The 27,954-nt window shown below is 44.8% G+C and overlaps 1 protein-coding gene across 1 annotated transcript in view; it reads left to right on the forward strand.

The window, feature by feature from the left end:
• Positions 1 to 819: 819 nt before the first annotated feature.
• The window catches only part of LOC137431903 (mitogen-activated protein kinase kinase kinase 13-like), a 439,979-nt gene continuing 412,844 nt past the window's right edge, over positions 820 to 27,954 (forward strand). The window contains exon 1 of the mRNA XM_068123737.2: positions 820 to 1,718. Within this exon, the coding sequence (XP_067979838.1) occupies positions 848 to 1,718 (871 nt within the window). The 5' untranslated portion in view covers positions 820 to 847. The remainder of the gene's footprint in view (positions 1,719 to 27,954) is intronic.

Below are 27,954 nucleotides of genomic sequence, written 5' to 3' on the forward strand. Positions count from 1 at the left end.
CCCTTCTGCCCATCTCGTCTCCCGCTCCCTTTATTTCTTCTTATGTGTCCGTTTGTTTTGGGTTTTTTTTTGTCATTAATGTTAGCTCTTACACGAGCCTCGATCTTGTATACAAAGAAACAAACAAAAAAACAAACAAAAAAAAGTGCCGCCCTCGTTGTTGTTTTTCGGGATACATGTTTTTATTTTAATGCTATGTAAAAAATTCCTTTGTCTACGTATGTGTCACAAACAATTGCATATTTTGAATGAGAAAAAGAATATGATCAAATCTGGATTCGAACTGAGATGTTATATGATTGTGGATTTTGTGCTATTTAACATTCTTCACACTTGGAGCTGATTTGCTTTGAAATTCTTCCATTAAGACCACCTTTATTTCCTACGGTTTTGAAGAATATGAAAGAGAAACAACTTTTCATTAAACACACTCCAAATCACCTGCAGAATAATTTTATATTCTATAATTATGTTAATTTGTACAAAAATACTTTCACAGCAACACCTGACCCTGTACAATTGCCTTCGTGGAGCCTTTTCACATGCATTGGTTTGATCAAGGTACATTTGTGTGCAGCCTTCACTATACCTGTATGCATTTGTGTGCAGCCTTCACTATACCTGTATGCATTTGTGTGCAGCCTTCACTATACCTGTATGCATTTGTGTGCAGCCTTCACTATACCTGTATGCATTTGTGTGCAGCCTTCACTATACCTGTATGCATTTGTGTGCAGCCTTCACTATACCTGTATGCATTTGTGTGCAGCCTTCACTATACCTGTATGTTCTGTTTCTCAGGACATACAAACCAGTGACTGAAACATTGAATATCCATCTGCAAAGAATGGACAGCCCACATGATATGATGGATCGAGGACCATCTTTCATTTCTGTGGAGGACACCTGTGAAACGTGGCAGCAAAGACCAGGTGTTGAACGAAAGGAGCGTCCTAAGAGTAGCACCAGTGCAGAATCTGCCGAAAGTGAGCATCGGCCAGGATCTCTGTCTGGCTCGGAAAGCTCTCGACGAGGCCGCTTCCGTAGTAGTGCAAGTGGAGAATCGGAGCCAGGAGGACGTCCTGCCCAGGTACTTCCGATGGGTTCCCCACGTAAAAGCAGAGTAAGGAGTAGTGCAAGCGGTGAATCATCAGGTCCCGACCGATTTGTAGAGGTGTGCGGTGAAGCTGTAACTCTGCGTGAAAGCTGTAGTGGGGATTCTGGTAGTAGTCGACACCCACGGCCCATCAGCAGCGATTCGTCTGGCCTTGAACACCGACGTGAACCTTCGTCTTCTTCTCCTGAAGCTCTAGATGCTGGTTGGGGATCCGGAGATCGGACGGTGCCCGGAGCGCGCCTCCCCGGCTTTGGTCGGGATTCTCGTATGCGTTTCGCCAAAAGCAGGTTACACCTCACCACGGAGGAAGAGGAGGAGGAAGAAGAGGAGGAGGAGGAAGAGGAGGAGGAAGAGGAGGAAGAAGAATCGTATGAACGAACCGAAGCCGCCGAGGCCGGTACCGTCGTCGTCACTCCAGGTGCCTCGGGTGCAAGTGGTGGAAGTGCTCCACAAGGAATGCGCCGGGAGTTTATCGCCACTGTGCGTTTACAACGGAACCGCTCTTCTGGTGGGTTTCTGGAGGGCCTTTTTGGATGCTTACGACCGGTGTGGAGCATGCTTGGAAGAGCCTACACTCCTGAATACAAGATACAGCAAACAGGTATGTCCTTAGTGCTCGTGGCCCAACCTATGGCGTTCAGCAAAATGATTGAATGTGCTTGTATTATTTCTCATTAGGCTAACATACCTGTAAGTTTGTGATGTTGAAGATTCCCTCTGACATTAAAAGAAAATGGTTTAATCTTTTCAATATTCAATGCAATTGCTAAATTCTGCCAGTAATGCCAAAATAGCGATATAAAGTATACCAAACAGTGTATATGTCGCTTAACTTACCTAGACTCTTCAGTCGAAAGGTTAAAAGTGTTGTAAAAGGATGTTATGGAACGTTAAAAAAAAAAGTTGGATAAATTGGATGTGGGAAAGTAACAACATACTCACATCCAATTCCACCACATGAAGTGCATAGAAATGGAATCAATTTGGGCAAGGTGAGAGGCAGGTACCAGCCCAAAGGGAAGAGCAGCACTCCATCGAGCTGCTGATGAAAGCCTTGTAAAGCTGATAAACATTGAGATTTGCCAAGGAAAGACTTTGCACGACAAAGGATGATGACCGGTCAATGGTTTCCTTTTGAGAACAACTTGGATATATGGTTTGCCTCAAAAAGGTTATGGTTAATAGCGAGGCCTAAAAGTTTGACTGACCGAAGTTCTTCATGCACGAGGTTTGGTAAGGAAGTAGATGGGAGGGTTTGCCAGATAATCGTTTTGGGGAGACTGATAATCTTTGTCAGATAATCTTTTTGGAGAGTGTGAGATTTGTCGGGGTTGAAAAACATACTCCAATTGTTGGACCAGGCCCTGATTCGATCAAGGTCTACATAGACGGAAGAGGCTGTTGCATGCTTATCTGAAGGACTTGAGATGCTACCGCAGAGGGTGGAGTCATCAGCGACGAGATAAGCAGGATTTGTCAGAGAGTCTGAAAGATCTTTGATGAAGATGAGGAACAGGACTGGGCACAAGTAACTGACTTTGGGAACCCCAGCCTGACAAAGTTTGAGGCTAGTCCTGTTTTAATTTCCTTATGCTTATTATTTAAATATTAGGTTGAATTATTGGTATCTTACATGGAGTCATGACAGGAAAATGTAACATACAATGTAATATCTATTTCTCGAAAAATCTTACTTTCGGAAAAAAGGAGATAGGGTATTGGCCAGCCAATTGGCCATATGAAAGAGCTCGAAGCTTCCCCAGTGGGCTTGAATCTTCCCCAGCAGGCTCGAAGCTTCCCCAGCCGGCTCGAAGCTTCCCCAGCGGGCTCGAAGCTCCCCAGCGGGCTCGAAGCTTCCCCAGCGGGCTCGAAGCTTCCCCAGCGGGCTCGAAGCTTCCCCAGCGGGCTCGAAGCTTCCCCAGCGGGCTCGAAGCTTCCCCAGCGGACTCGAAGCTTCCCCAGCGGGCTCGAAGCTTCCCCAGCGGGCTCGAAGCTTCCCCAGCGGGCTCGAAGCTTCCCCAGCGGGCTCGAAGCTTCCCCAGCGGGCTCGAAGCTTCCCCAGCGGGCTCGAAGCTTCCCCAGCGGGCTGGAAGCTTCCCCAGCGGGCTCGAAGCTCCCCAGCGGGCTCGAAGCTTCCCCAGCGGGCTCGAAGCTTCCCCAGCGGGCTCGAAGCTTCCCCAGCGGGCTCTAAGCTTCCCCAGCGGGCTCGAAGCTTCCCCAGCGGGCTGGAAGCTTCCCCAGCGGGCTCGAAGCTTCCCCAGCGGGCTCGAAGCTTCCCCAGCGGGCTCGAAGCTTCCCCAGCGGGCTCTAAGCTTCCCCAGCGGGCTCGAAGCTTCCCCAGCGGGCTCGAAGCTTCCCCAGCGGGCTCGAAGCTTCCCCAGCGGGCTCGAAGCTTCCCCAGCGGGCTCTAAACTTCCCCAGCGGGCTCAGCAGCAGAGCACTGGAAGCTGTTCAAAATGAGAATAGACTTAGATATGATGTCCTGAGATGATTCGGCTAGTTCACCACAAAGAATCAGGAAGAATTCCTATGCCATGTGCCATGTCAAGGTGTATAAAGCAGTTTAATAGGTCCTTCCATGGCATGGCATTGCAATTACAAAATAAACTAGATGGTATTCATGGAATACTTACCCTGCACAGTCAACTTGTTGCGAGCCAACTCTTCTGTTTTTGAACATTTGTTTTTCTTTGATCCAATATGGGCGCCAGACCACGTGACAATGACATCATAAATTTATATTCTCTCATATAATTGTTGCATAGATCACGCTCAATACATTTCAAACTGTTCAGACTAAGCATTGTCCCTGTCAAATTATGACGTCAAAATTATGGCACCAATGACGTCATCGTTAACAACACCTATTCCCCATATGGAGTTCTTTAATATGGGCCATGTTTCACTTTTTTCCATGCAGCGATTTTGGAGATATAGAGGTACATTTTTTGGTTTTTCCAAAATGGCACCTGTACGACATGACCTATGACATGATTATCAATAAATATTTGAAAGGAGGAGGCGCTATGGTGAAAATTTCGTATCCATCAAAGCAACAGTTGCTGAATTTTTTAAAATAATGATTGGATAAGTGTTGTACTTGTTGATATGACGTCATAACTAAGGCACCGATGACATCATCATTAACATATCATATGCCCCATGGGGAGTACTTTACAATGAGCCAGGTCTCAATTTTTTCCATGGAGTGGTTTCGGAGATATAGAGGTGCGAATTTTTTCCAAGATGGCGCCTGTGCCACGTGACCTATGATGTCATAATAATCATTAAAATATTCCACAGGAGGAGACGCTCCTATTGTGAAAATTTCATGTCAATCGGACCAACGGTTGCCGAGAAAATGAATTTTTAAAATGCAGACACGTACGGTGTACGGCACACGGCACACGTACGTAACTGAATGCTTAACCCGGCTTTTCACTTCGCGAGCGCAGGGTAATAACAAAAATAGGGGCAATACCCTCTGGGCACTCACCTGGTAGGGTAAAGCTGTATATTACACTGACTAAAGGTATTTTAAACAGTGCTCTGGTATTTCAAACCAATTTCAATGGTTGCTAGGAGACAAACCAAGGTAATCATGACTTTAAACAAACAAAGAAAAAATACCTATTTTGGGGGGCAACCTCCCCACCCGTTCCGCCGTCGACCCCTCCCCCCTCCATAATCACCCTTTGGGCACGATTCTTTTAATGCTGTGAACAAACTGATTTTTAATGGCATGAACAAACTTGAGTTGCAACATATTGTCGCGTCCCCAGGGTTAAGACTCCTGGGTGACGGGTGGCCGACTGAGCTTTAACTCCGAGGCGTTTACCCAAAACTATGGCAGTGTTATCTCTTTATGGCGCGCAAGGGAAACGGAGGTCCCTGATCTTATTTGAAAGGACGGCCGTGACGAGGGTTTTCCGACGGTACAAGGCAAATGAACAATTCAATAAATGAAATGCAGCAAATAATGTTTTAATGAAAATAAATGCAATACGATAAAAATAATGTTGAGGTAAAATAAATCCGACAGTGGGAGGTCTCCATCAGACACATAAAACAGACATGGGGAAAGGTTAAATAAACAAAATAATGTTTCTGCCGGCCGGCACCTGACTCTGGTCTCGATGAGTACATGGTGGGGTCACCTCGAACCACTGCGCGGGAAACGCACAAGATGGCGCTGAGTCACACCCGTAGATAGCTGCCGGCATGAGGCAATCGGACAGGATATCCTCCTTACGATGGGAGTTGTCCACAAAAACTACCCCACAATTCCGATGTTTCTCTCAGGTGCACACGGCACGAAGTGCAACTGTCACGAAGCCAGTTCAAGGAAAAGCCAAAAATGCACCCGCTCGCCACGAACGCCGGAACAGAGAGAGAGCCAAAAATGGCGGACACTTCGCCTTTTCTTTCCCCATCCTAGAAAGTTCCCTCTGACGTCACGCGCGCTCCAATTACCAAGCGCGACTCGATCGTCCCATCGTTCCTCACCCAATCGTCCTCCGGGGCATGGCCTCACGGCCATTCCTGATGCCCATCGAGAAGGTTCGGCTGGGCGGGGTGGTAATGTCCGGATATTGTCGGCGATCAGGTTGTTGTAATGATGTGCCGAGTGCAAGGCTGGCCGAGTAAGTTTTAAAAGAACAAAAGGAAAAATCACAAGGGCAATTACACACTGGGGATTACTCTTAAACCATACCTAATTAGCGTAGCTCCACCCCTTGTATGGAGACACACAAAGGCTTCTACGGACATTCGGCCCAACGGGTTCCCTACTTAGTTACATGAGGGTTCTTCTTATTCGTCGTGACATTCGCGGCACGCTATTCTATGCAATTCTATCTCGACTAAGGTATTTCATTACCTACCCCCCACACAGGAAACAATATCAAACATCATTTGTGTCAAGTTTGGTCACAATCCCATCGGCATCAGCAGTTTCAGAGAAGAAGTTGCAAGTGTTTACGGACTGACAACGCGCCATCCCATATGCTCCCCAGAAATATGAGCTAAAAATGTTAAACTGAATGGAAAGAGTTTGCAAACATTAACATGACACATTGACACGTAACACAGAGTTTCAAATGTAAAACGTGGTTCTGACAAATGCTTGTGCTCTCACGAATCAGTTGTATTGTAATTTATCTATACTACAACCAGATGGAGCATGAAAATGCTTTTTGAGGGTGTCACTTGGCACCTCATCCACTTCACGCTCAGGGCGGTCACCACATATGCCCCCCCCCTCAATCCCCCCAATCGCTACGTCTATGGCCCCCAGTCTAGGCCATCCTGCCAGCCCATCGTCGCCTAGGCCCATTCATAAACCAACCATTCAGTGATGAACAGACCTTGAAAACATGAACAACGCTGACGAAAACAGGACGGTGGGAGGGATTTTCGAAGCTCCACACGGTCTCCACGTTTTTCGAAGTTGTCTGTTCACAATTGTATTTTGTCGAAACTGTATTTATCTTTCGGTGTGTGAAGTTATTGTGTGCAACTTTGGTTGTTTCTCGGTGTTTATCTTTCATAAATTGATCGTCTGTTTGCCGTGTCGCGAGCAAGGCCTTTGCCGCGTCGCGAACGATTTGAAATCGAAGTTAAGTGTTTGTTCCCATTTGTATTTTCGTTAAAACTGTATTTATTTATGGTGTTGTACGTATATTGTGTCCCGACGAAGATTTTTCGGTGCAAATCTTTCATACCTGTATTGAAAATCGTGTTAATTCGTGTCGTGTCTTGAGGCCTTGTACAGTGTACACTGTACAACCTTGAGGCTTTGTTTTTCTCTCAGCGGTCCGTCGTTTGTGATCCAATAACTTTCGTTCTCTGTATTCCCAGTCTTTTCACCCATAGCCTACTTCCTTGTGTAAATCTCAACTCAAAAAAAATAAAATAAAATAAAAAACCCAACAACATTTCCTTCTCTGTTCTCATTCGTTTATTCATTCTTATTCGTTCGTTCGTTCCTCGACCACGTGTTTCTCCCCCATTTCCCCAGATAGTTTTCACTGTTATTAACCTTCAATGTTTACACTTTCCCCTCAAGTTATGTATTCCGTCATATTTTATAACACCTTTTTCTTCTTCTTCTTTAAAAGGCTGCTTTCGACTTGCTCACCAAATCAATTCATCCCAAAAAAAATATCCATCTCCTATAGTGCCTTTTTTCTACATTCCCTAAACTCTCCTGCACTCCATCCTCCATCCAGCGTCCTTAAACGTATTTTTAACTCGAAGGTCACAAGAAACTCATTTTGCAATAAATGTTCGTTTCCCATAAATCGTACACTTTCTAAAATCCAATCTCACCCCTCCCCTCCAAATCTTCCCCATAACCCCTCCCCTCCAAATCTTCCCCATCACCCCTCCCCTCCAAATCTTCCCCATCACCCATCCCTTTCAAATCTCCCCCCTTGCCCCCTCCCTCCTAAACTACATCCTCACCCCTCCCCGCCAAGACGCCCCTCGCCCCTCCCCTCCTAGACTCCTCCCTCACCCCTCCCCTCCAAATCTCCCCCATATCCCATCCCTTTCAAATCCCTCCCCTTGTCCCTTCCCTCCGAAACTCCCCCCTCACCCCTCCCCTTCAAATCTCCCCACCCTCATTGCTTCTCAATTTCCCCCCTCTCACTCCCCCTCCTCAAAGCGTCCTCCCTGCTTCTTCCCCCTTCCAACTCTCACCTCCATCTCCCCCAACCTTCTGCCTCGCTCTTCCCCCTCCTCAAATAACACCTCATTGTGCCTCACCCAATCACCATCAAACCTTTTGTCCGCCCCATCCTTCCCTTTCTCCGAGCTATTCTGAAATCTCTGACACACCTTCAACAGCTCTCCCTACCTCTTCCACCTCTTCCACATCTTACCCTACCCCTCCTCCCCCCTGTTCTGTATCTGATGCTCCCCCTTCCTCTTCATTAACGGTATGGACCTCAAACATCCGGGGCCTTCGTTCAAACTTAACTGATCTCTCCATACAGGTTGCTTCTGTCAAACCAGACGTGATCTGCTTAACAGAACCTTTCCCCCTTTATGATCTCTCTGATTCCTTAGTATCTCTCCCGGGCTACTCCCTCCTCCGGTATGATAGACCTGAGCCTCGTCCTGGAGGTGGGGTTGCTATCTTTATCAAAAACTCTCTTCCTCACTCGCCCTGCACTGCACTCTCTCCACCTCACCCCCAGGAATACCTCTGGCTACGGCTTCCCCTTCGCTCCCACCTCTTGTTCATATGTGTGTTGTACCGTCCACCAAACAGTGATGACTCCATCTACATCTCGCTGTCTGATAATATGGACCAACTTCTATCTACTCATCCCAACTCTCTCTTCCTCATATGTGGTGATTTCAACTGTCATCATGCCAGTTGGCTGGGTGTGGGTACCTCTCTCACCATCCATGGCTCCTCAGCAAAGGACTTCTGCGACTCACTGGGACTGACACAATCTGTCAATTTCCCGACCCGGATCTCAGTCAACGGAACATCTTCTCTTCTGGACTTGGTTATGACTAACTTCCCTGAAAATGTCTGCTGCTCTTCTTCTGCTCCAATCGGATCATCTGATCATGTCCTTGTTAAAGTGGACATCTCTCTGACCATCCTCAGGGAGCCTGCTCAGCGTCGACGAGTCTGGCATTTCACTCAGGCCAACTGGCACGGTCTTCAAGCAGCCATCAATCATCTGGACTGGTCTCCCATCTCTACCACCTCTGACATCAACTCATCCTGGGAATTCTTCCAAAGTAAATTGCTCTCTCTCATGCACAGATTTATCCCATCTCGTCTTCAGTTGTCATACCCTTCCTCCCGTCCATGGTACACGGAATCTTGTGGTGAGGCTGTTGCCCAGAAACAACTTGCCTTCGTCTCCTGGAAAGCAAATCCAACGGAAGGAAATCTCATTTCCTTTCACAAAGCCCGAAACAAGTGTGTGTCCACCCTCAGGAGAGCCAGGAAACAATATCTCTCCGTTCTCAAGACCGAACTCTCTTATCTGTCTCCCTCTTCCAAATCCTGGTGGCGTCTGGTCAAATCCGTTTCTGGTGTTTGTTCCCCCTCCATCCCCTCCCTTACCTCAAACGGCTACACAGCTGACTCCACAAGTGAAAAAGCTGAATGCCTCAACTCTGTGTTTGCCTCTAAATCGTGTGTCCCAAACCCATCCCTCTCTGTACCCACCATACCCAGTCGTACCCTGCTGCTCCTGGACTCCGTGTCCTTTCCTCCTGAAAAGGTGGAAAAGTTTCTGTCAACCCTCGACTCTGATTCTGCAACTGGACCCGACGGCATCAGCCCACGGGTCCTAAAATCCTGCTCTGCCGCTCTATCTCACCCTCTGTCTGTTCTCTTCACCCTCTCTTTTGCTCAAGGTCAACTGCCATCTGCTTGGAAATCAGCCAACATCACCGCTATGCACAAAAAAGGTGCAAAAACAGATCCTAGCAACTACAGACCAATCAGCCTTCTCCCAATTATCAGCAAAGTCATGGAATCCATCATTGCTTCGGATATGAAATCTTTCCGCTTCTCCAATGGCTTGATCTCTGATCATCAATTTGGTTTCAGACCAGGTCACTCTACTCTGGACATGCTGCTTCTGTTGTCTCAACAATGGATGGAGGTCCTCAATGCCAAACAGGAAATTAGAGCTGTCTCCCTCGACATATCACGTGCCTTCGACACGGTCTGGCACCCCGCTCTGCTCACCAAACTCTCCTCCTTTGGTATCCATGGAAATCTCCACGCATGGCTGGCAGACTTCCTCTCTCGTCGTCGTCAACGTGTGGCCCTGAATGGGTTTCTCTCATCTCCTCTTCCTGTTCAGGCTGGAGTTCCCCAAGGCAGTGTTCTGGGCCCCGTGCTTTTTCTGGTCTTCATCAATGATCTCTCTGACTCTCTTGAAAATCCTCTCTATCTCTTTGCTGATGACTCCACTCTCTGCCGCTCCATTCCTCTTCCCTCAGATCGGCAGTCTGCAGCCTCCTCACTCTCTGAAGACTTGGACAAAATCAAAGACTGGTCAAACAAGTGGAACATGTCTTTCAATCCTGACAAATCTCACACTCTTACTATGTCTCTCCGAAAAGATCGACTGGACAACCCTCCCATCTACTTTCTCAACAATCCTCTCCAAGAAGTTCTGTCGCTCAAGCTTTTGGGTCTCACTATCTGCCATGATCTTTCTTGGGAAAACTACATTTCCAAGCTGGCCTCCAAAGCCAGTCGCCGACTGGGCATCCTCCGTCGTGCGAAGTCCTTCCTCGGCACACCTGAGCTCCTCACCACATACAAGGCTTTCATCCGCAGCTCAATGGAATACTGTTCTCCCCTATGGGCCGGTGCTCCTGCCTCACACCTAGCTCGGCTTCACGCTGTTGAAACCAAAGCTTTCAGAATTATTGGAATCTCCCGCGATGAAGCTATCTCTGAGGGCCTTTCACTCACTCACCGCAGGCAGGTAGGTGGTCTTTCTGTCTTCTACCGACTCCTCTCCGGCCTTGCACCCCCAGCTCTCTCTGTGCTCTGTCCCCCAAATATTCCTACAGGTCGCACAAGATCTGCCAGCAACCCTCTGATGGTCAAACTGCCGAAATCTCGGCTCTCTGCTTACCTTCACTGTTTCATTCCTCTTTTCTCCCGCCTCTGGAACAAACTCCCTCACTCCCTTCAATCCCACTCCTCCCTCCAGGTCTTTAAAACAGCTGTTCACCACCATCTCTTATCTTCCCCCATCCAAAACCTTGATCTTTTCTACCCCCGCTAATTCACCCCAGATCCACCTTGTTTGAAATTCCAACTTCTTTCCTGCAAGTCCTGGCAGTGTCCATATGTTTTATACCTCTCCCACCGCCCCCTTCCCATGCCCCCCCCGCCCAAAGCCCTCACCCTCTCTCAGATCTCTCGATGTCTCCATGTCTCTCGGTCCCTGCTCTCAAATGTTGTGTTTGTGTCCTTCCCCCTCTCTCCCCATCTTGTCTACCGCTCCCGATGTTATATGTTTTATGTGTCGGTTTGTCTTTTTGTGTGATTAATGTTCGCCCTTTCACGAGCCTCGATCTTGTATCCAAAAAAAACAAAACAAAAAAAAAACGCACTCTTGAGTTCTCTGATTATTTATTTATTTGTTGGCTAGCTCATTGTGTATTTACTTTTCTGACTACGCCTTGCTTTTTTGGTATTTGGGTGTTGCATTATAGACTGTGAAGGTTGTAACTATTGCCAGAATGCGAGAATTATGCCAAACTATGCTCTGCAATTTAAGTGTATATGTATACATATTTCATTTTGCCCTTGAACTGTCTTTCATAAATAATAAATGAAATTGACAGTTCTGGATTTCATGAAACCATTTCTCCTGAATATGCTATAAATTATATAGGCCACCATTTGCTGGTTTTCCACCTTCACTCACAATACTCAGCTCTCGTAGCTTCATTTGGTGAACAAACATCTACATATAAATATATATAAATATATTTTCCCTGCAAGAGCGGGGGTTAGCCTTGCGGTCCCCATGACAATCTTCTCCATTTTGCCCTATTTTCTGCATCTCCCCTTGTTAACCCCCTTGCCCGCATTTCTTCTTCGACCATCTTTAGCCAAGTGTTTCTCGGTCTTCCCCGTCCTCTACTTCCTTCTACATTGTATATAATACATGTATATATGTATATATACATGTATATAATATATATGTATATATGTATACATATATATATATATATATATATATATATATATACACGTATATAATATATATGTATTAGGGTGGTGCTCAAAATAATGTTTTTAAAATATTTACTGGGACATGGCTTTATGTTGTTCCTTTTGTTCCAAAATGAAAAGACACCAAATATGAAAGCAATCTGATTTTATTTAGGGGTGCCACATCAGCCTTCAAACTAAAGGTGTCTACAAAACTTTTCTATATATGGATCGAAAGCAAAACCAGAAGTTTGTTTTATGAAAATCCACCCTCCACTCACTTTCTTTGTATTCTAGCAAACACAAGTTACAATAGCTGCACAAATAGCACTATATTGCTATGAAAACTCAAATTCAATGATAACAATCCAAATGTTCAGTTCATAAAATGAAGAGACACCATATCACATAATATTAAAAAACCCAAATATAATGAGAAATGTAACTCCTATTTCTGGGCCTGTTTCACCACTGTTGCCTTCTTGGCATCGGGGTACATCTTCCTGTGAGCAGCAACAACTTGGAGCAGAGCTTGCTTTTGCTCTTCATCCTTTGTAAGGAGCTTATTGTAGTCTTGTATCAATGCGACACCCCTTTCTGCCCTGTCGTTCACCACGACTAAGCCACTGGCGGCTTTCTTTGCTTCCTGAAAGCTGGTTTCTTGCTCCCATGAACCAGGATCCTTATCCATCCAATCAGTTGGGGTCCCTAGGATGCTGAAGAAATGCTTGGTGTGTTTTGTTATGAGGCCAGCGATTGACAGGGCGGTTCCTCGTTTGATAGCTGGTCTCTTTGGAGAGGGGTTTTCACCGTCATTTTTCAATGCTTCAATCATATTGATCTTGCTTTCTTTGTCAATTCTGGTGTCAAAGAATGCAAATGCCACTAGTACTGGGCTCATGTACCACGTGTGGCGGCCAAGTGCCTTCAAGGCTGCCTGAGCCATCTTCTGATTGATTTGTTCAAACTTTTCCAACTTCTTGAAGAGGTTAATGTCATTCAGGGGAGCCTCAATAGCTTGTGGAGCCCGAAACCAAGCCTGTACATACACAAGGCAGACAAAAATGTTGAAGGCTCGGAGTTCTCTCATCTCTCGAAGTGTCAAGTGGAACTCTGACCGAAACATGAACACCTGTAGTGAATATAGTGCTTTTGCCATCCATCTGGCTCTGTGCATTGCTCCTGGAGCCATGATCCGGATTCCACGAGGTGGGATTCCTCCCATGTAGATGACAGTCAGTTCTAGGAGTTCACGATAATCATCTCGTGGCTGCTGATCTTTCAAACACACAAGAACGTTTTTGCTTCCAACACAGTGTCTGCAGATCCCATTGAAGCCTTCCTCTCTGAGAATTGATCGTGTAGAAACTTCCTGTCCTCAGGGTTGGTGATTATGGCCTCCGAATCTGCATGCCTAAGATCAAACGTCTTCTCCAAGGAGGCCTTGAAGGATGCTTCCTTTTTCTCTTGGGTCGCAACACCCCGCTTTGCACCTTTTTGGAGGCTCCTCCATTCTTCATATAGCCTCTCCAAACGATGGATGCAGTGCTGCTTCGTCGTTGTAGGTAGGTGAGCTTTTTCCCAGAACTTCACAACCTCTTCAATGGTGAGGGTTGCACTCTCCCGGGCAGTGCGATTCTCCTTCTTCAGGTGATGGAAAAACAAGACAAGAGATTGATGCACAGTCGGGAGCTTGGCACCTTTGATGGCATCTCCAGAAGTGGACCCAATGAGATACACATTATCCTGAGCCCGAGTTTTCAATGAAACACTGGTACTAGCACATGCCATATCTGCAAAATAAGCAAGAATGTGGGTAAAATCCTGTTAATTCTTACTCCACAGGGTCACTCTCTACAAAAGAGCCACAGTCAATAAGTTAGGCCTACATATTACACACTAAAAAAGCGTACCCCTGACCCCGGGAACCTGTACAAAACATGCATGAAAATTGCCCAGATAGTGATCATAGGAAGTCTCAAAACTGTATGTATAATATATTGTATATATATAATGTATAATGTGTATTTATGTATATTTATTATTTAATGTATATTTACTATATATTTATTTTTAATATTATATTTGATGTATATATATAATTATGTATTTATTTTGTGTATATACAGCCCAAAAAATGGGAATTCCTATTTTTGCATGGGGGAAAATTCATCCCTGATGTGGCACCCCTAAATATTATTGGATTCCATTCACATTTGGTGTGGTTTCCTTTGACACCAAAAGGAACAAAAATAGACCTTGTCCCGGAGAAAATCTGCATTTTGATTTTTTGAAGCCCACCCTAATATGTATATATGTATATGTATATATATATATATATATTGTTACGGACCGCGGATAGGATGTTGTTTTGCCGAGCGGATGGCGCCGCGGCCATAACAGTTACCCCGAATAACCCGATTCCTGGACGTTGGCCAAAATCGCTCCACAGATATTCAATATGGAAACCTCTAAAGCGACCGAATGTAAAGAGGACGAAGAAGACGTACAGAAGAATAACAGGATTTATTATTTACACACACTAAAGCAAAAGGAGCAGTCAAGGTTATATACAGGGAAAATGGAAAAAGCAGGTGACACAGTGAAAATACTAGCTTAACTCTACAAGCTTAACTTATTCCCTGGGACAAGACAAACAAAACAAACTCACGTACACAAGAAGGATGGAATGGCAGGAATGAATGCTGGAAGGAGGAATGGGAAGGTTCAGCTGGGGCAGATGGTTCGGGCTTGATCCCGCACGGGACGTCGGGCTGGACCTCGACGGCCACCGATGCCACCGCAATCTGGTTCCAGCGGGGTAACGGGTTGAAACTGCCGGGTGGAGTCAACGCTGCTTGTGGAGCCAAAGCTGCTGGTGGAGCCAAAACTGCTGGTGGAGCCAAAACTGCTTCTCTGGCTCACCTCAGGACGCGTCTCCCTTCTTTCTCCGAGGGCTCGTCCCGACTCGTCTGCCGTCTCTATCGTCTGCTCGTGCCGCTGTGGGGACGTCGCGTGCTTTGCCAGGACTCGTCTGAGGTGGGGGCGTCTTCTGCGGGTTATATATGCCATGCCCCTGAACCTATATATACAACATATAAATATATATGTATATGTGTATATATATATATATATATATATATATATATTAGGGTGCATCAAACGCCCCATGATTTTCAAAAAGTTGTTGTATTTTAATGTCTATTCCCTCAAATGTTACACTTGTTGGTAGAAGTATGTATGCAAAAAATAGATGAAATCAGAGGTGGTCCTGGGTGGCCACCGGCCACTTTTATATATTTAGGGCCATTTAGGGCCACAGCTAAACTACTTTACAAGATAATGTAAAATTAACTACAAGATAATGTAAAATTAACCATTATACCTATATACAAAAGTAAAGTCCTACTTTTACTAAATGCCTAATATCAAACAGTTAAAACAACCTTACATGTCAATGTAAAATTAACCAAAATCGTTCTTCATATTACAAAGTTGTAGTACAGTGTTGTAGTATTGTACTTTCATTGATTAAAAGTTTGAAAATGTATTAAGCACAACGCCAATGTCACTACTCCAACTTTGCTCGTTTCCGCAAATTTGGCCTCGCTTTGCGGTCACATTCAACCACTTGAAGAAGATTTTGGAAGTGGTCTTCTCTTCTTGCAGTTGAGACAAAATCAGTTGCGAGCTTTACTGCTCTCTCCGCAGGGTCATTCACAACATTAAGCCCATCCACAATGGACTTGGCTGCCTTGAAGTGCTCATTGTTCTGCCAAGTGTCAACATCCTCTGTTAGGAAGGTCATATCTAGGTGAAGAAGGTTTACTGTAAACCACGAGTCCTCGTTCACAAGATCAGCCAGGGTTGTCGCTTCTGTAATTTTTGGAAATGACGGTTTGCCATATCCAGAACCGTAGCGGTGTTTTGGAGTGCTTGGCATTTCATCTGGTTGTATGGCCAGTAACACATCTGCAAGGGCACGACGATCCTTTTGAGGAATTGCATTGCTGAACAGTGCCAAAACAACCAGTTCTGGGGTTAAATACCACAAATGTCTATCAAAGGCTTTCACAGCGCTGACTGAAATGGTTGAGTTGACAGCTTTATAGTTGAGCAGAGTCTTGTAAAAGCACAAATCAAACCATGGGGCATTTGAAGCAGACTGACATATGAGCCACCAATCACAATAAATATAAACAACAAAAACAACAAACTCCTTCAGTTTTTTCTGTTGATGTTGTGTTGTTACAGTTCCTCGAGGTAGTAGAGAAATTTGCTCTTCAAGTAGGCATATTTTGATGGAATAAAGAATCTTTGACATCCACCTTGCTTTATGCATGGCCCCTGGTCTGTGGAGTGTTCCTTGTTTTGTGACATCATCATCGAGGACTACCTGGCAGAGTTGTGCCATTTCCTTGTAGTCTTCCCTACAGTATGAAGCGCTTGTGCGGATTGTGCTTAAAACCTTGTTTTTGCAGGATAAAAGCAGCTGTTGTGCATAGTCATTGTACATGGAAATGTCAATTTTGGTTAAACTTTCATTCTTTGCATGCGATATGCGTTCCCAATTCTTCTGGAATTTTTGGAACAAAGATACTTCTGGAGACTTTGATGCCTCAATTTTGAGAACGTCAAACACATGATCCAGGATTACCTCTCCAACATGATGGCGACATGCACACCACAGAAGAGCACGGTCCAGTTTTGATTGAATGGTAACACAGGCAGCTGTAACGTGTCCAGTGTTTGATGCTGTTGTGTCAAAACATAAGTTGACAACTGATTGTTTGCACTTCCATGAATGTAGATACGTGTAAGTGTGCTCGGCAATGATGTCACCTGATGACCTATCACTTCCAGGAGGATATCTAGCCACCCCCAGTAGCTTTACATCAGTGGCATTCCCAACCAACACTGGCAATCTTTCTTCCTTGACATTCTTGTTTGTGAGCGTTGGTATCTGCTTGCCATCCCAGTGAAGTGTTGCAGCTGTTGGGGCGATCCAATTTTCTTGAATATCTTTGGCGATAGCACTTGTTATTGATCGTCGAGCCTTATCAGCAGTTGAGTACGACTTGGCCACACGACGTGGATCACCTCCTGCCTCTTGAATTACAGCTTTGGTGAGTGCAACCTGTTGAACAGGAGTTATGTTTAGTCGAGTAGCAACAGACACAACTGAATGTCTTTTCAGAATATCATGAGGAATAAAGGCAGATGTACCTGCATATGTTGATCTGTGGTGACTACGCTTCCTTTGAAACTCTGGAATCGCCTCTTCTTCAGTTTCTTCCAAGCTATCTGCAGAGTCACTATCATCAGAGCATACAGAACTAATTGTCATCTCTTGTACACTGGATGATTCATGACGTTCTCGTCTTGAAGCTTCCGCTAAGAGGCGTTTTTCTTTTCTATGATCTTTATCAACTTTCTTCTTGTCAACACCACCAAATGAGGCTACTCTGTCAGATTTCATTGACTCTAAAAATACTCTATCTTCCTCATTCTTAATGTTTGTCATTGCATCTTTTGTCCATACACCAAAGGTCTTATCAAGACGTTCATTCATGGTTTGCAACTTAGCCAAAGTGCTTGGAGATTCTCGGCGAGAAACAGGTATTTGACGCAATTTGTTATTGTCATTAAGAAGGTCAAGTATTAGTTTGCAGCATTGATGGTCTGAAAGCATAGGAATATTTGCTTTAGTGTAGAATTTTTTCAGCTGGATAAGGACGATGCTGGCAGATTTCCATTTCAGTGGCTGAGTTTGTTTGCCTTCACATATTTCTTTCTGGATGTACCACATCACGCATCGAAGAACCTGCCGGCAAGTTGGGAGGCGGACTCCTGTCAATGTACCATCTGCTTCTGTAAAAGCATTGCCAAGACCAAAAATGGCACTTGCTAATCTGGTCTTCTTATCTGCCATCTGAAAGAAAATAAAGGATATTATTAGACTACTAGTATGGGACCCACGATTAGACCTCCGATTTCATTCATGTAAAAATACAAACTAATTATCAAACCATCGTTTTTTGCATAAAATTGTTATATTTGTATTCCTCTCATCAAGACCTTCAATTTGATACCAAACATGACTAGGTTTGGGTGTAAAATAACAAAATCAAACATTTTTACATAGTGCGGCCCCGAAAATGGCCCTAAATATATAAAAGTGGCCGGTGGCCACCCAGGACCACCTCCGATTTCATTTATTTTTTGCATACATACTTCTACCAACAAGTGTAACATTTGAGAGAATAGACATTAAAATCCAAGAACCTAAGGGCGTTTGATGCACCCTAATATATATATATATATATATATATATATATATACATACATACATACATACATACATACATACATACATACATACATACATACATACATACATACATATACATATACATACAACATATAAATATGTATATATATTGTTACAGACGCGGTTTTGATGTTATTTTACCGAGCGGTTGGTATTACCGCATCCGAACAGTTACTCCCCGATTAGAACCCGATTCCACCCGACGTTGACCAGATCGCACCGCAGATATTCAATCGGGAAACCTCTAAAGCGACCGAAAGAGAAGGAAAAGAGAAGAAGACAGAGTACGGAGGAAGAACAGATTTATTATACACACACAAGCAAAAAGAAAGAGCAACCAAAATTATTTTCAAGCAATGGATGGAAAAAGCAGTCACACAGTGCATCGTTAGCTTATTCTATTCAATTTACTTAACCCCAAGACAACGAGTAGGACAGACGACGTTCACACTTACACGGGGGATATTGCAGGCAGGTAGGGCTTGAGGTGGATTGCTGGAGAGGGAGGCAGGGTCGGAGGCAGCAGCTCTCAATTCCTCGCGTTTTTGGCGGGAAAAACCTCCGTCGCGTATCCGCTGCCGATGCTGTAGACGTCACGCGCTAGCTCGGGCACACCTGCTCCTCTCCTTCTGGTGGAGCCGTCTCCCTCCTTTCAGCGCGTCCCTCCAAAGCTGGTTTCCGCTCCGAGTACCTCTCCTCTTTGGCTTGGAGCGTCTCGCATCTCACCGCTCACCGCTCCTCTCGTATGTCGCCTCTTCGCTCATCTCCCAGGTCATCTGGTGAAGCAGTCCCTTACAGTCGCTTTTATCACTCGGGGCGGAATCAAGCCGCCGGCTGCGAGGGCATGCCTACCGGGTCGCTAACCGCGGTGCTGGTTGGCCAAGTGGGGTTGGCTCACTCCTCCCCTCTATGACGAGGTGGAGACACGCCTTTCTTCTCCGAGATTAGCACATGGGCAATGGCGGCTTGCGGGATTGAACACCACTCGCACCGCTTTTGAAAGGAACTTTGGAGAGCGGAGATGATTGGGGAAATTGGAAGGGCCTACGCTTATTTCGTTTGATACAACTAGGACGTGCCCGTACGTGGGTGCCCGTTCCTTGCCAAAAAAAAAAAAAAAAATGTCTTCGCCCATGCATGCATGGGCGTGCCCATGGGCCCATGGGCGTGCCCGTAAGTGCGTGATGTGACCGTACAATGAATGTATCGTCCCGACGCCGCAGCTCGGATGGCGCTGCAGTTAATCGGGCCTGTATCGGCAGAGTTATTATAAACGTGTACTACAATCGATCGTACCTTACAACAATCAACACAGATTGCAACGTCAAATAAATGAATACGCTCTCAAATGTGCCGTCCGAGGCGTCTGCTCGCCACGTTCAGCATCAGTACGTCGTCACTATGACTATCCGTAAGTCCGGAAGTGACGTCCTCATTTGACTGTCCGGAAGGTCGCATATCGCAGTTACGATGAATCGCAAATTAGTTTTAATTAGTTTTAAAACATAGTTTAACGCCAACATAGCGCCAACATAGTTTGCCAACGTGAAATAAATGAATACGCTCTCAAATGTGCCGTCCGAGGCAGAGTCTGTTCGCCACGTTCGGCACACGTGATAGCTCGCTGCTCTCTGATTGGTTGAATCGTTTTTTGGACATAGCTCGGTAACTACTTGTCCGATTAATATGAAACCTTGAAAAGGCACATCCTCAGGTCCCCAGCAATATACCTGGCAAGTTTCAAGTATATCGGACCCGTGGTTGTCGAGAAACAGCGGTCACAGACACACAGACACACAGACACACATACACACAGAGATTACTGGAATTATAGATAGACTAGGGCATTGCCCGTACTATATCTATATCTAAAATTATATCCCCCCCCTCTATTTACATGAAATGGTTTGGTCCAAAGCGAACGGCTTGCGAGTACGGTGACAATCCCCCCCCTCTATTTACATGCAATGGTTTGGTCCAAAGCGAACGGCTTCCGGAGTTTGGTAAAGAAATCGCCATCGCGTGCACAAACGCGCAGGAAAGCGAATGAATCGCAAATTCGGTTGTATTAGTTTTAAAACATAGTTTAACGCCAACATAGTTTGCAAACGTGAAATAAATGAATACGCTCTCAAATGTGCCATCCGAGGCAGAGTGTGTCCTCCACGTTCGGCACACGCGATCGTTCGCTGCTCTCTGATTGGTTGAATCGTTTTTTGGACATAGCTCGGTAAGTAATTGTCCGATTAATATGAAACCTTGAAAAGGCACATCCTCGGGTCCCCAGCAATATACCTGGCAAGTTAAAAGTATATCGGACCCGTGGTTGTCGAGAAACAGCGGTCACAGACAAACAAACGTACAGACGTACAAACGTACAGAGATTACTGGAATTATAGATAGATGCAGAGTCAATCTAGTGGGAAACACATATTTAGCCTACATGGAATAAGGAAATACACTATTTAAAAAGATATATCGTGGCCTGCGTGTAAGTTTCATGGAATTAACTAGGAGGACGGCTGCGACCATTATTTACATTACCAGGGTGTTACACATAACAAAACCATACTTTTTACATTCGTTACACTTCCTCCAAAATTGTTACACCTCTCAAAAACCGTTACACTTCTCAAATTCGTTACACTTCTCAAAACCGTTACAATATATATATATATATATATATATATATATATATATATATATATATATATATATATATATATATATATATATATATATATATATATATATATATATATATATATATATATATATATACACATGTATATATATATATATATATATATATATATATATATATATATATATATATACATGTATATATATATATATACATGTATGTATATATATATTTGTATGTATATATATATATATGTATATGTATATATACAATAGACCATAGTGACTTCTGTCTCTCTGTCCCACCCTGAAACAGAATATTTCGCACAGATTAAAATAATTTAGCACAGAATAAAACAGAATAAAAAAATATTTAGCAAACATTGCTTCAAATTAATCCAAACCTACGGGAAAATTAGAATTTTTCAATCGGAACAAAAATTTAACCTGGGCGGTGTATAAGCCTTCCGCTTGTGATTCGGCCGCTCGTGATTCGGCCGCTCGTGATTTTTTTTTTTTTTCTGTTAAGAAATATGATGATTTTGTTTTTTCACAATACTCTACAGTCTACACAGTATATTTAATACAGGTAATGCTGTCTGTCTATTCCTCCCCCTGAAACACAGAAATGCTCCTTGCAGACAATACATTCTGTAAAAGTTGTTTCAAATTAATCCAAATGTACAGGAAAATTAGAATACTGCCTTAATTTAGCTCTTTCAACCATTGCAAAAATAAAAGGCTTTCTTTTATTATTTACTTTTTATCTTGCCATTTTTCCCATAGCATTAATGGATTCCATGACTTTTCCATGGTTACACAAGTGATAAATAATCTTTTTATACAAACAATATTTTTGCTGTTATCCTCAATTAGTGGATTTATTGAACCTCTGCTATAGTCTTTATCTGTAGGATAGGGGAAGGCTTATTCCTGTTGTAGGGTTCTTTCTCCAAATATTGCCCCCAATTTTAATGGTACACCTGAGTTTCTTAGACCCCGAGGAGTATTCTTGGGTAAAATGCCAGGGGCATAGAAAAGGCCCCTTTATATAAAGGTATGTGCCATATGGCAAAGTAGAGAAAATAAGGGACATTCCATTCCATACCTTGTCGGAAATGCCAAACAATACAAAATAAGGGGCATTCAAAAAAATCTCGTGCATGCTGGACAACCCTTATGTTCTCAGGAGGAACCAAGTAATGCTCTAGAAAAGTTCATATAAAGGGGCACCCAATATCTGGCAAATAAAAGACATGTTGTTTTTTTTTTGGATACAAGTTTGAGGTTCATGTAAGAGCGAAACATTAATCCCCCCAACCCCCCAAAAAAACCGGACACATGAAACATATAATAAAGGGAGCGGGAGACAAGATGGGGAGAGAGAGGGAAGCACAAAAGCACAACAGTAGAGAACAGGGATATCAGGAGAACTGTGGGAGGGAGTGGGCTTGGGGGGAGGAGGCATGGGAAAGGGGGGGTGGGGAGGGGGTTGGGGTGGGTGAGGTATAAAACACATGGAAACTGCTTGGACTTCCAGGAAAGAAGTTGGTATTTCAAAAAAGTGGATCTGGGGTGAATTAACGGGGGTATAAAATAGAAAAGATCAAGGTTTTGGATGGGGGAAGATAAGATATGGTTTTGAACAGCTGTTTTAAAGACCTGGAGGGAGGAGTGAGATTGAAGAGAGTGAGGGATTGTTTCCAGAGGTGGGAGTAAAGAGGAATGAAAGAGTGAAGGTGAGCAGACAGTCTTGATTTTGGCAAGTTAACCAGAAGAGGGTTGCTGGCAGATCTTGTGTGACCTGCAGGAATATTTGGGGGACAGTGCACAGATAGAGCTGGAGGAGCAAGGCCGGAGAGGAGTCGGTAGAAGACAGAAAGACCACCTACCTGCCTGCGGTGAGTGAGTGAAAGGCCCTCACAATCAGCTTCATCGCGGGAGATTCCAATGATTCGATTTCAACAGTGTGAAGCCGAGCTAGGTGTGAGGAGGAGCACCAGCCCAGAGGAGAGAGCAGTATTCCATTGAGCTGCAGATGAAAGCCTTGTTTGTGGGGAGGAGCTCAGGTGTGCCAAGGAAGGACTTCGCACGTCGGAGGATGCCCAGTCGGCGACTGGCTTTTGAGGCCAGCTTGGAAATTTGGTTTTCCCAGGAAAGATCATGGCAGATCGTGAGACCGAAAAGCTTGAGTGACAGAGCTTTTTGGAGGGGATTGTTGATAAAGTAGATGGGAGGGTTGTCCAGACGGTCTTTAAGGAGAGACAGAGTGAGAGTGTGAGATTTGTCAGGATTGAAAGACATGTTCCACTTGTTTGATCAGTCTGTGATTTTGTCCAGATCTGCAGAGAGTGAGGAGGCTGGAAACTGCCGATCTGAGGCATGAGGAATGGAGCGGCAGAGAGTGGTTATCAGCTAAAAGATAGAGAGGATTTTCCAGAGAGTCGGAGAGATCATTGATGAAGACCAGAAACACTGCCTTGAGGAACTCCAGCCTGAACAGAAAGGGGAGATCAGAGAAATCCACTCAGGGCCACACGTTGACTATGACCAGAGAGGACGTCCGCAAGCCATGCGTGGAGATTTCCATGGATACCATAGGAGGAGAGTTTGGTGAGCAGAGTGGGGTGCCAGACCGTATCGAAGGCACGTGATATGTGAAGGGAGACATCTCTGATACCCTGCCTGGTATTGAGGACCTCCATCCATTGTTAAGACAGCAGAAGCAGCATGTCAAGAGTAGAGTGACCTGTTCTGAATCCAAATTGATGATCAGAAATCAAGCCATTGGAGACGAGGAAAGATCTGATATCCGATGATGGATTCCGAAGCAATGATGGAATCCATGACTTTGCTGATAATTGGGAACAGGCTGATTGGTCTGGAGTTGCAAGGATCTGTTTTTGCACCTTTTTGTGTAAAGTGGTAATGTTGGCTGATTTCCAGGGTGATGGCAGATGACCTTGAGCAAAAGAGAGGGTGAAGAGAATGGAGAGAGGGTGCGAAAGAGCGGCAGAGCAGGATTTTAAGACCCGTGGGCTGATGCCGTCTGGTCCAGTTGCAGAATCAGAGTTTAGGAGGGGAGGAGCGAGGGGGGAGAATTGAAAGTGGATGATTGATGAAAAACGAACATTTATAACAAACTGGGTTTATTGTGATTTTCAAGTCAGAGATCCGTTTAAAAACGATAGAGGGGTGGAATGAAGGTGAGTTTATAGAATGTAGAAAGGAATGACTGTAAGAGATTGAATTGAAATGGAATGATTTGATGAGGAAATTGAAAAAAAAGCCTTTTGAATAGGAAGAAAAATAGCGTGTTGTAATAAACCACTGAATAAAATATTACAGGGGAAAATCTTGTCAGGAGAGAAGGATACAGAGTCCAGGAGCAGCTGGGTTCGACTGGGTATGGTGGGTACAGAGAGAGATAGGTTTGGGACACAAGATTTTGAGGCAAACACAGAGTTGAGGCATTCGGCTTTGTCACGTGCGGTGTCAACTGTGTAGCCATTTGAGTTAAGGGAGGGATGTAGGGGGAACAAACACCAGAGACAGAATTGACCAGATGCCACCAGGATTTGGAGGAGGGAGACAGGTTTGAGAGTTGAGTCTTGAGAGTAGAGCGATAGTGCTTCCTGACCCTCCTGAGGGTAGATACACACTTGTTCCAAGCTTGGTGGAAGGAACTCAGATTGACCAGTTGGATTAGCCTTCCAAGAGGCAAAGGCAAGTTGTTTCAGGGCAACAGCCTCACCACAAGATTCCATGTACCATGGACGGGAGGAAGGGTTTGACAACTGAAGAAGAGATGGGATAAATCTGTGCATGAGAGAAAGCAGTTTACTTTGGAAAAATTCCCAGGAGGAGTTGATGTCAGAGGCAGTAGAGATGGGAGACCAGTCCAGATGATTGATGGCTGCTTGAAGACCGTGCCAGTCGGCCTGAGTGAAATGCCAGACTCGTCGACGCTGAGGGGGCTCTCTGAGAATGGTCAGAGAGATGTCCACTTTAACAAGCACATGATCAGAATAACCGATTGGAGCAGATTAAGAGCAGCAGACATTTGCAGGGAAGTTTCTCATAACCAAGTCTAGACGAGAAGATACTCTATTGACTGAGATCCGGGTCGGGAAATTGACAGATTGTGTCAGTCCCAGTGAGTCGCAGAAGTCCTTTGCTGAGGAGCCATGACTGGTGAGAGAGGAACCCACACCCAGCCAGCTGGCATGATGACAGTTGAAGTCGCCACATATGAGGAAGAGAGAGAGTTGGGATGAGTGGATATGAGTTGGTCCATGTTGTCAGACAGCGAAATGAAAATGGAGTCATCACTGTTTGGAGGACGGTATAACACACATATGAACAAAACGTGGGAGCAGAGAGGAAGCCGTAGCCAGAGGTACTCCTGGGGGTGGGGTGGAGAGAGGGCAGTGCACGGAGAGTGAGGAAGAGAGTTTTTGATAAAGATAGCAACCCCACCACCAGGACAAGGCTCAGGTCTATCAGACCGGATGAGGGAGTAACCAGGAAGAGATTTTAAGGAATCAGAGACATCCTGAAGGAGGAAAGTTTTTGTTTAGCAGATTACATCTGGTTTGTCAGAAGCAACCTGTATGGAGAGATCAATCAGGTTTGAGCGAAGGCTCCGGATGTTTGAGGTCCATACCATTGAGGAAGAGGGAGGGGGAGCATTGGGTGCAGGACAGGGGAAGGGTAGGGTAAGATGAAGGGTGAGAGGGGGAGGAAGGGAGAGCTGTGGATAGGTTGTCAGAGATAGCAGAAGAGTTAGGAGAAAGGGAAGGATGAGGAGGACAAAAGGTTTGATGGTGATGGGATGAGGCACAGTGAGGTGTTGTTTGAGGGGGGGGGGGGGGCAGAGGAAAGTATAAGGTTGGAGGAGGTGTAAGTATGAGATGGAATGGAGACAAATTGGGGATGAGGTAGCTTTGAGGAGGAGGGGGGGAGGGTTGAGAATTGGAGAAATATGGTAGGGGTGAAGATTTGAAGGGTAGGGGTTGGGGGTAGTTTTGATGGGGAGTGACATGGGGGGAGTTTTGAAGGGGAGGGAGGAGGGCAGAGATTTGAAGGGGAGGGGCAAGGGGGGAGATTTGGAGGGGCGAGGGGCGAGTTTAGGAGGGAGGGACAATGGGGGAGATTTGGAGGGGCGAGGAGCGAGTTTAGGAGGGGAGGGGCAAGGGGGGAGAATTGAAAGGGAGAGATGAGGGGGAGTTTTGAAGGGGAGAGGTGGGGGGGGGGAGTTTTGAAGGGGAGGGCCAAGGGGGGAGTTTAGGAAGGGAGGAGCGAGGGGGGAGAATTGAAAGGGATGGGGGAGAGGGGAGTTTAGGAGGGGAGGTGTGAGGGGGGAGTTTGGAAAGTGGATAAAACCACCTTTAGAGGCCATTTTTTCACCACAAGCGGGGGTTGGCCTTTTTTGGGGACCGTGGTTGTTGTTGTTGTTTTTTGGTCCCTTTTTTAAGCAATGTTTTACGGCCGGATGCCCTTCCTGCCGCCAACCCTTTTTGTCGCCTTTTTACGACAAACAGGGAATTACCAGTGAACTGGTACTCAATTTGCCGACCTCGGAAGGATGACTGGCTGAGTCAACCCCCCTGGCGTTAATTCATCGATCGACCGGGATTCAAACCCGGGATCCTAGGATCCTAAGCTGGCACCCTAGCCGCTAGCCCAACACCAGTTTGGAAAGTGGATGATTGATGAAAAACGAATATTTATAACAAACTGGGTTTATTGTGATTTTCAAGTCAGAGATCCGTTTAAAAACGACAGAGGGGTTGAATGAAGGTGAGTTTCGAGAATGTAGAAAGGAATGACTGTAAGAGATTGAATTTTCTTTTTTTGAAATGGAATGATTTGATGAGGAAATTGAAAAAAAAGCCTTTTAAATAGGAAGAAAAATAGCGTATTGTAATAAACCACTGAATAAAACATTGCATGGGAAAGTTTAAACATATATCAATAATATTTAAACAAAACCATGAAAAACAATCTGGGAAAAGTCCCTGAAGTGAGGATATGGATTTGAGAAAGAAGGAGAAAAGGTTGAATGAGTATGGAGGAAACTAGAGTTTGAAAGGCTGGAGAGGTGGAAGAAAAAGGTGATAAAGGGGGCGGGGCACAAGGCGAGACAAGGTGGCGAGAGAACAAGCACGTGTCTGCAAGGAGAGAAGCAAATAATAAAGTTTTTTTTTTTTTGTATTTAAAACGTTAGACAAAGGGTAAGATGTTTGGGGGAGGTAGGGGGAGAAAAGAAAATCAATGAAACAAGCAAATACATCGAAGGAAAGAACTTGTATTAACAAAATACCGACGGGGGCGGGGGGGGAGCCTAGAGGGACCAGGCCGTGCACGAGACCGCTAGATAGACTAATTACACACACAAGTTTGCAATAATTACAAAACCAAAACTAACTACAAACACACATACGCAATAAAATAACCAGCTTAAATTCGACAAAGACACGAATGCGAAAATACTTAAACTTCGATGTCGTGGAGAGATCGAAGTCAGCTTCCTCCCTCGAGGGACTTCTTCATGCAGGTGCATGAATCAAATTGGCACCATGCAGGTTAACCATGACCTTCCGTGGAAGACAGAAAGACCACCAACCTGCCTGTGGTGACAGAGTGAAAGGCCCTCAGAATCGGCGTCACCACGGTTGATATGAATCTTCATCGTGGATCGCGGGCAATTTAAGGTCATGACCCAATTGTAGACATTTTAACATTTTTCACCAAACCTCGGCTAATGTTTATCCAATCACAACTACATTGCCCTCTCTAAATAGCCTTGAGCAAGATAAATTATACTTTATTTACATTATACTCCTCTCGGTTAAAAGTCAACATCTGAAAATATTGCACGTTTTTTTTTTCATTGCTCAAAGTCCGCTTGGCCTTCCAAGATGTTCGTGCATCATAATAGCCTACCTGCACTGAATTTGTGCACCTGATATTTGGTTTGTGTCCTTGACCTACTTTTTTGGATTGTGACCTAATTAACAAAAACACCTTTGTGATCAAAACATGAATAATTTTTCTCTGACTTTCATGACGTTGAGTTTTATGGATAGATTGTAGATGGGGTCCCATTTTCGTCATTTACAATCTACCCCTAGACGTTGA

The sequence above is a fragment of the Myxine glutinosa genome, chromosome 7 (genome assembly GCF_964187855.1).
Source record: "Myxine glutinosa chromosome 7, kmMyxGlut1.1, whole genome shotgun sequence".
NCBI lineage: Eukaryota > Metazoa > Chordata > Myxini > Myxiniformes > Myxinidae > Myxine > Myxine glutinosa.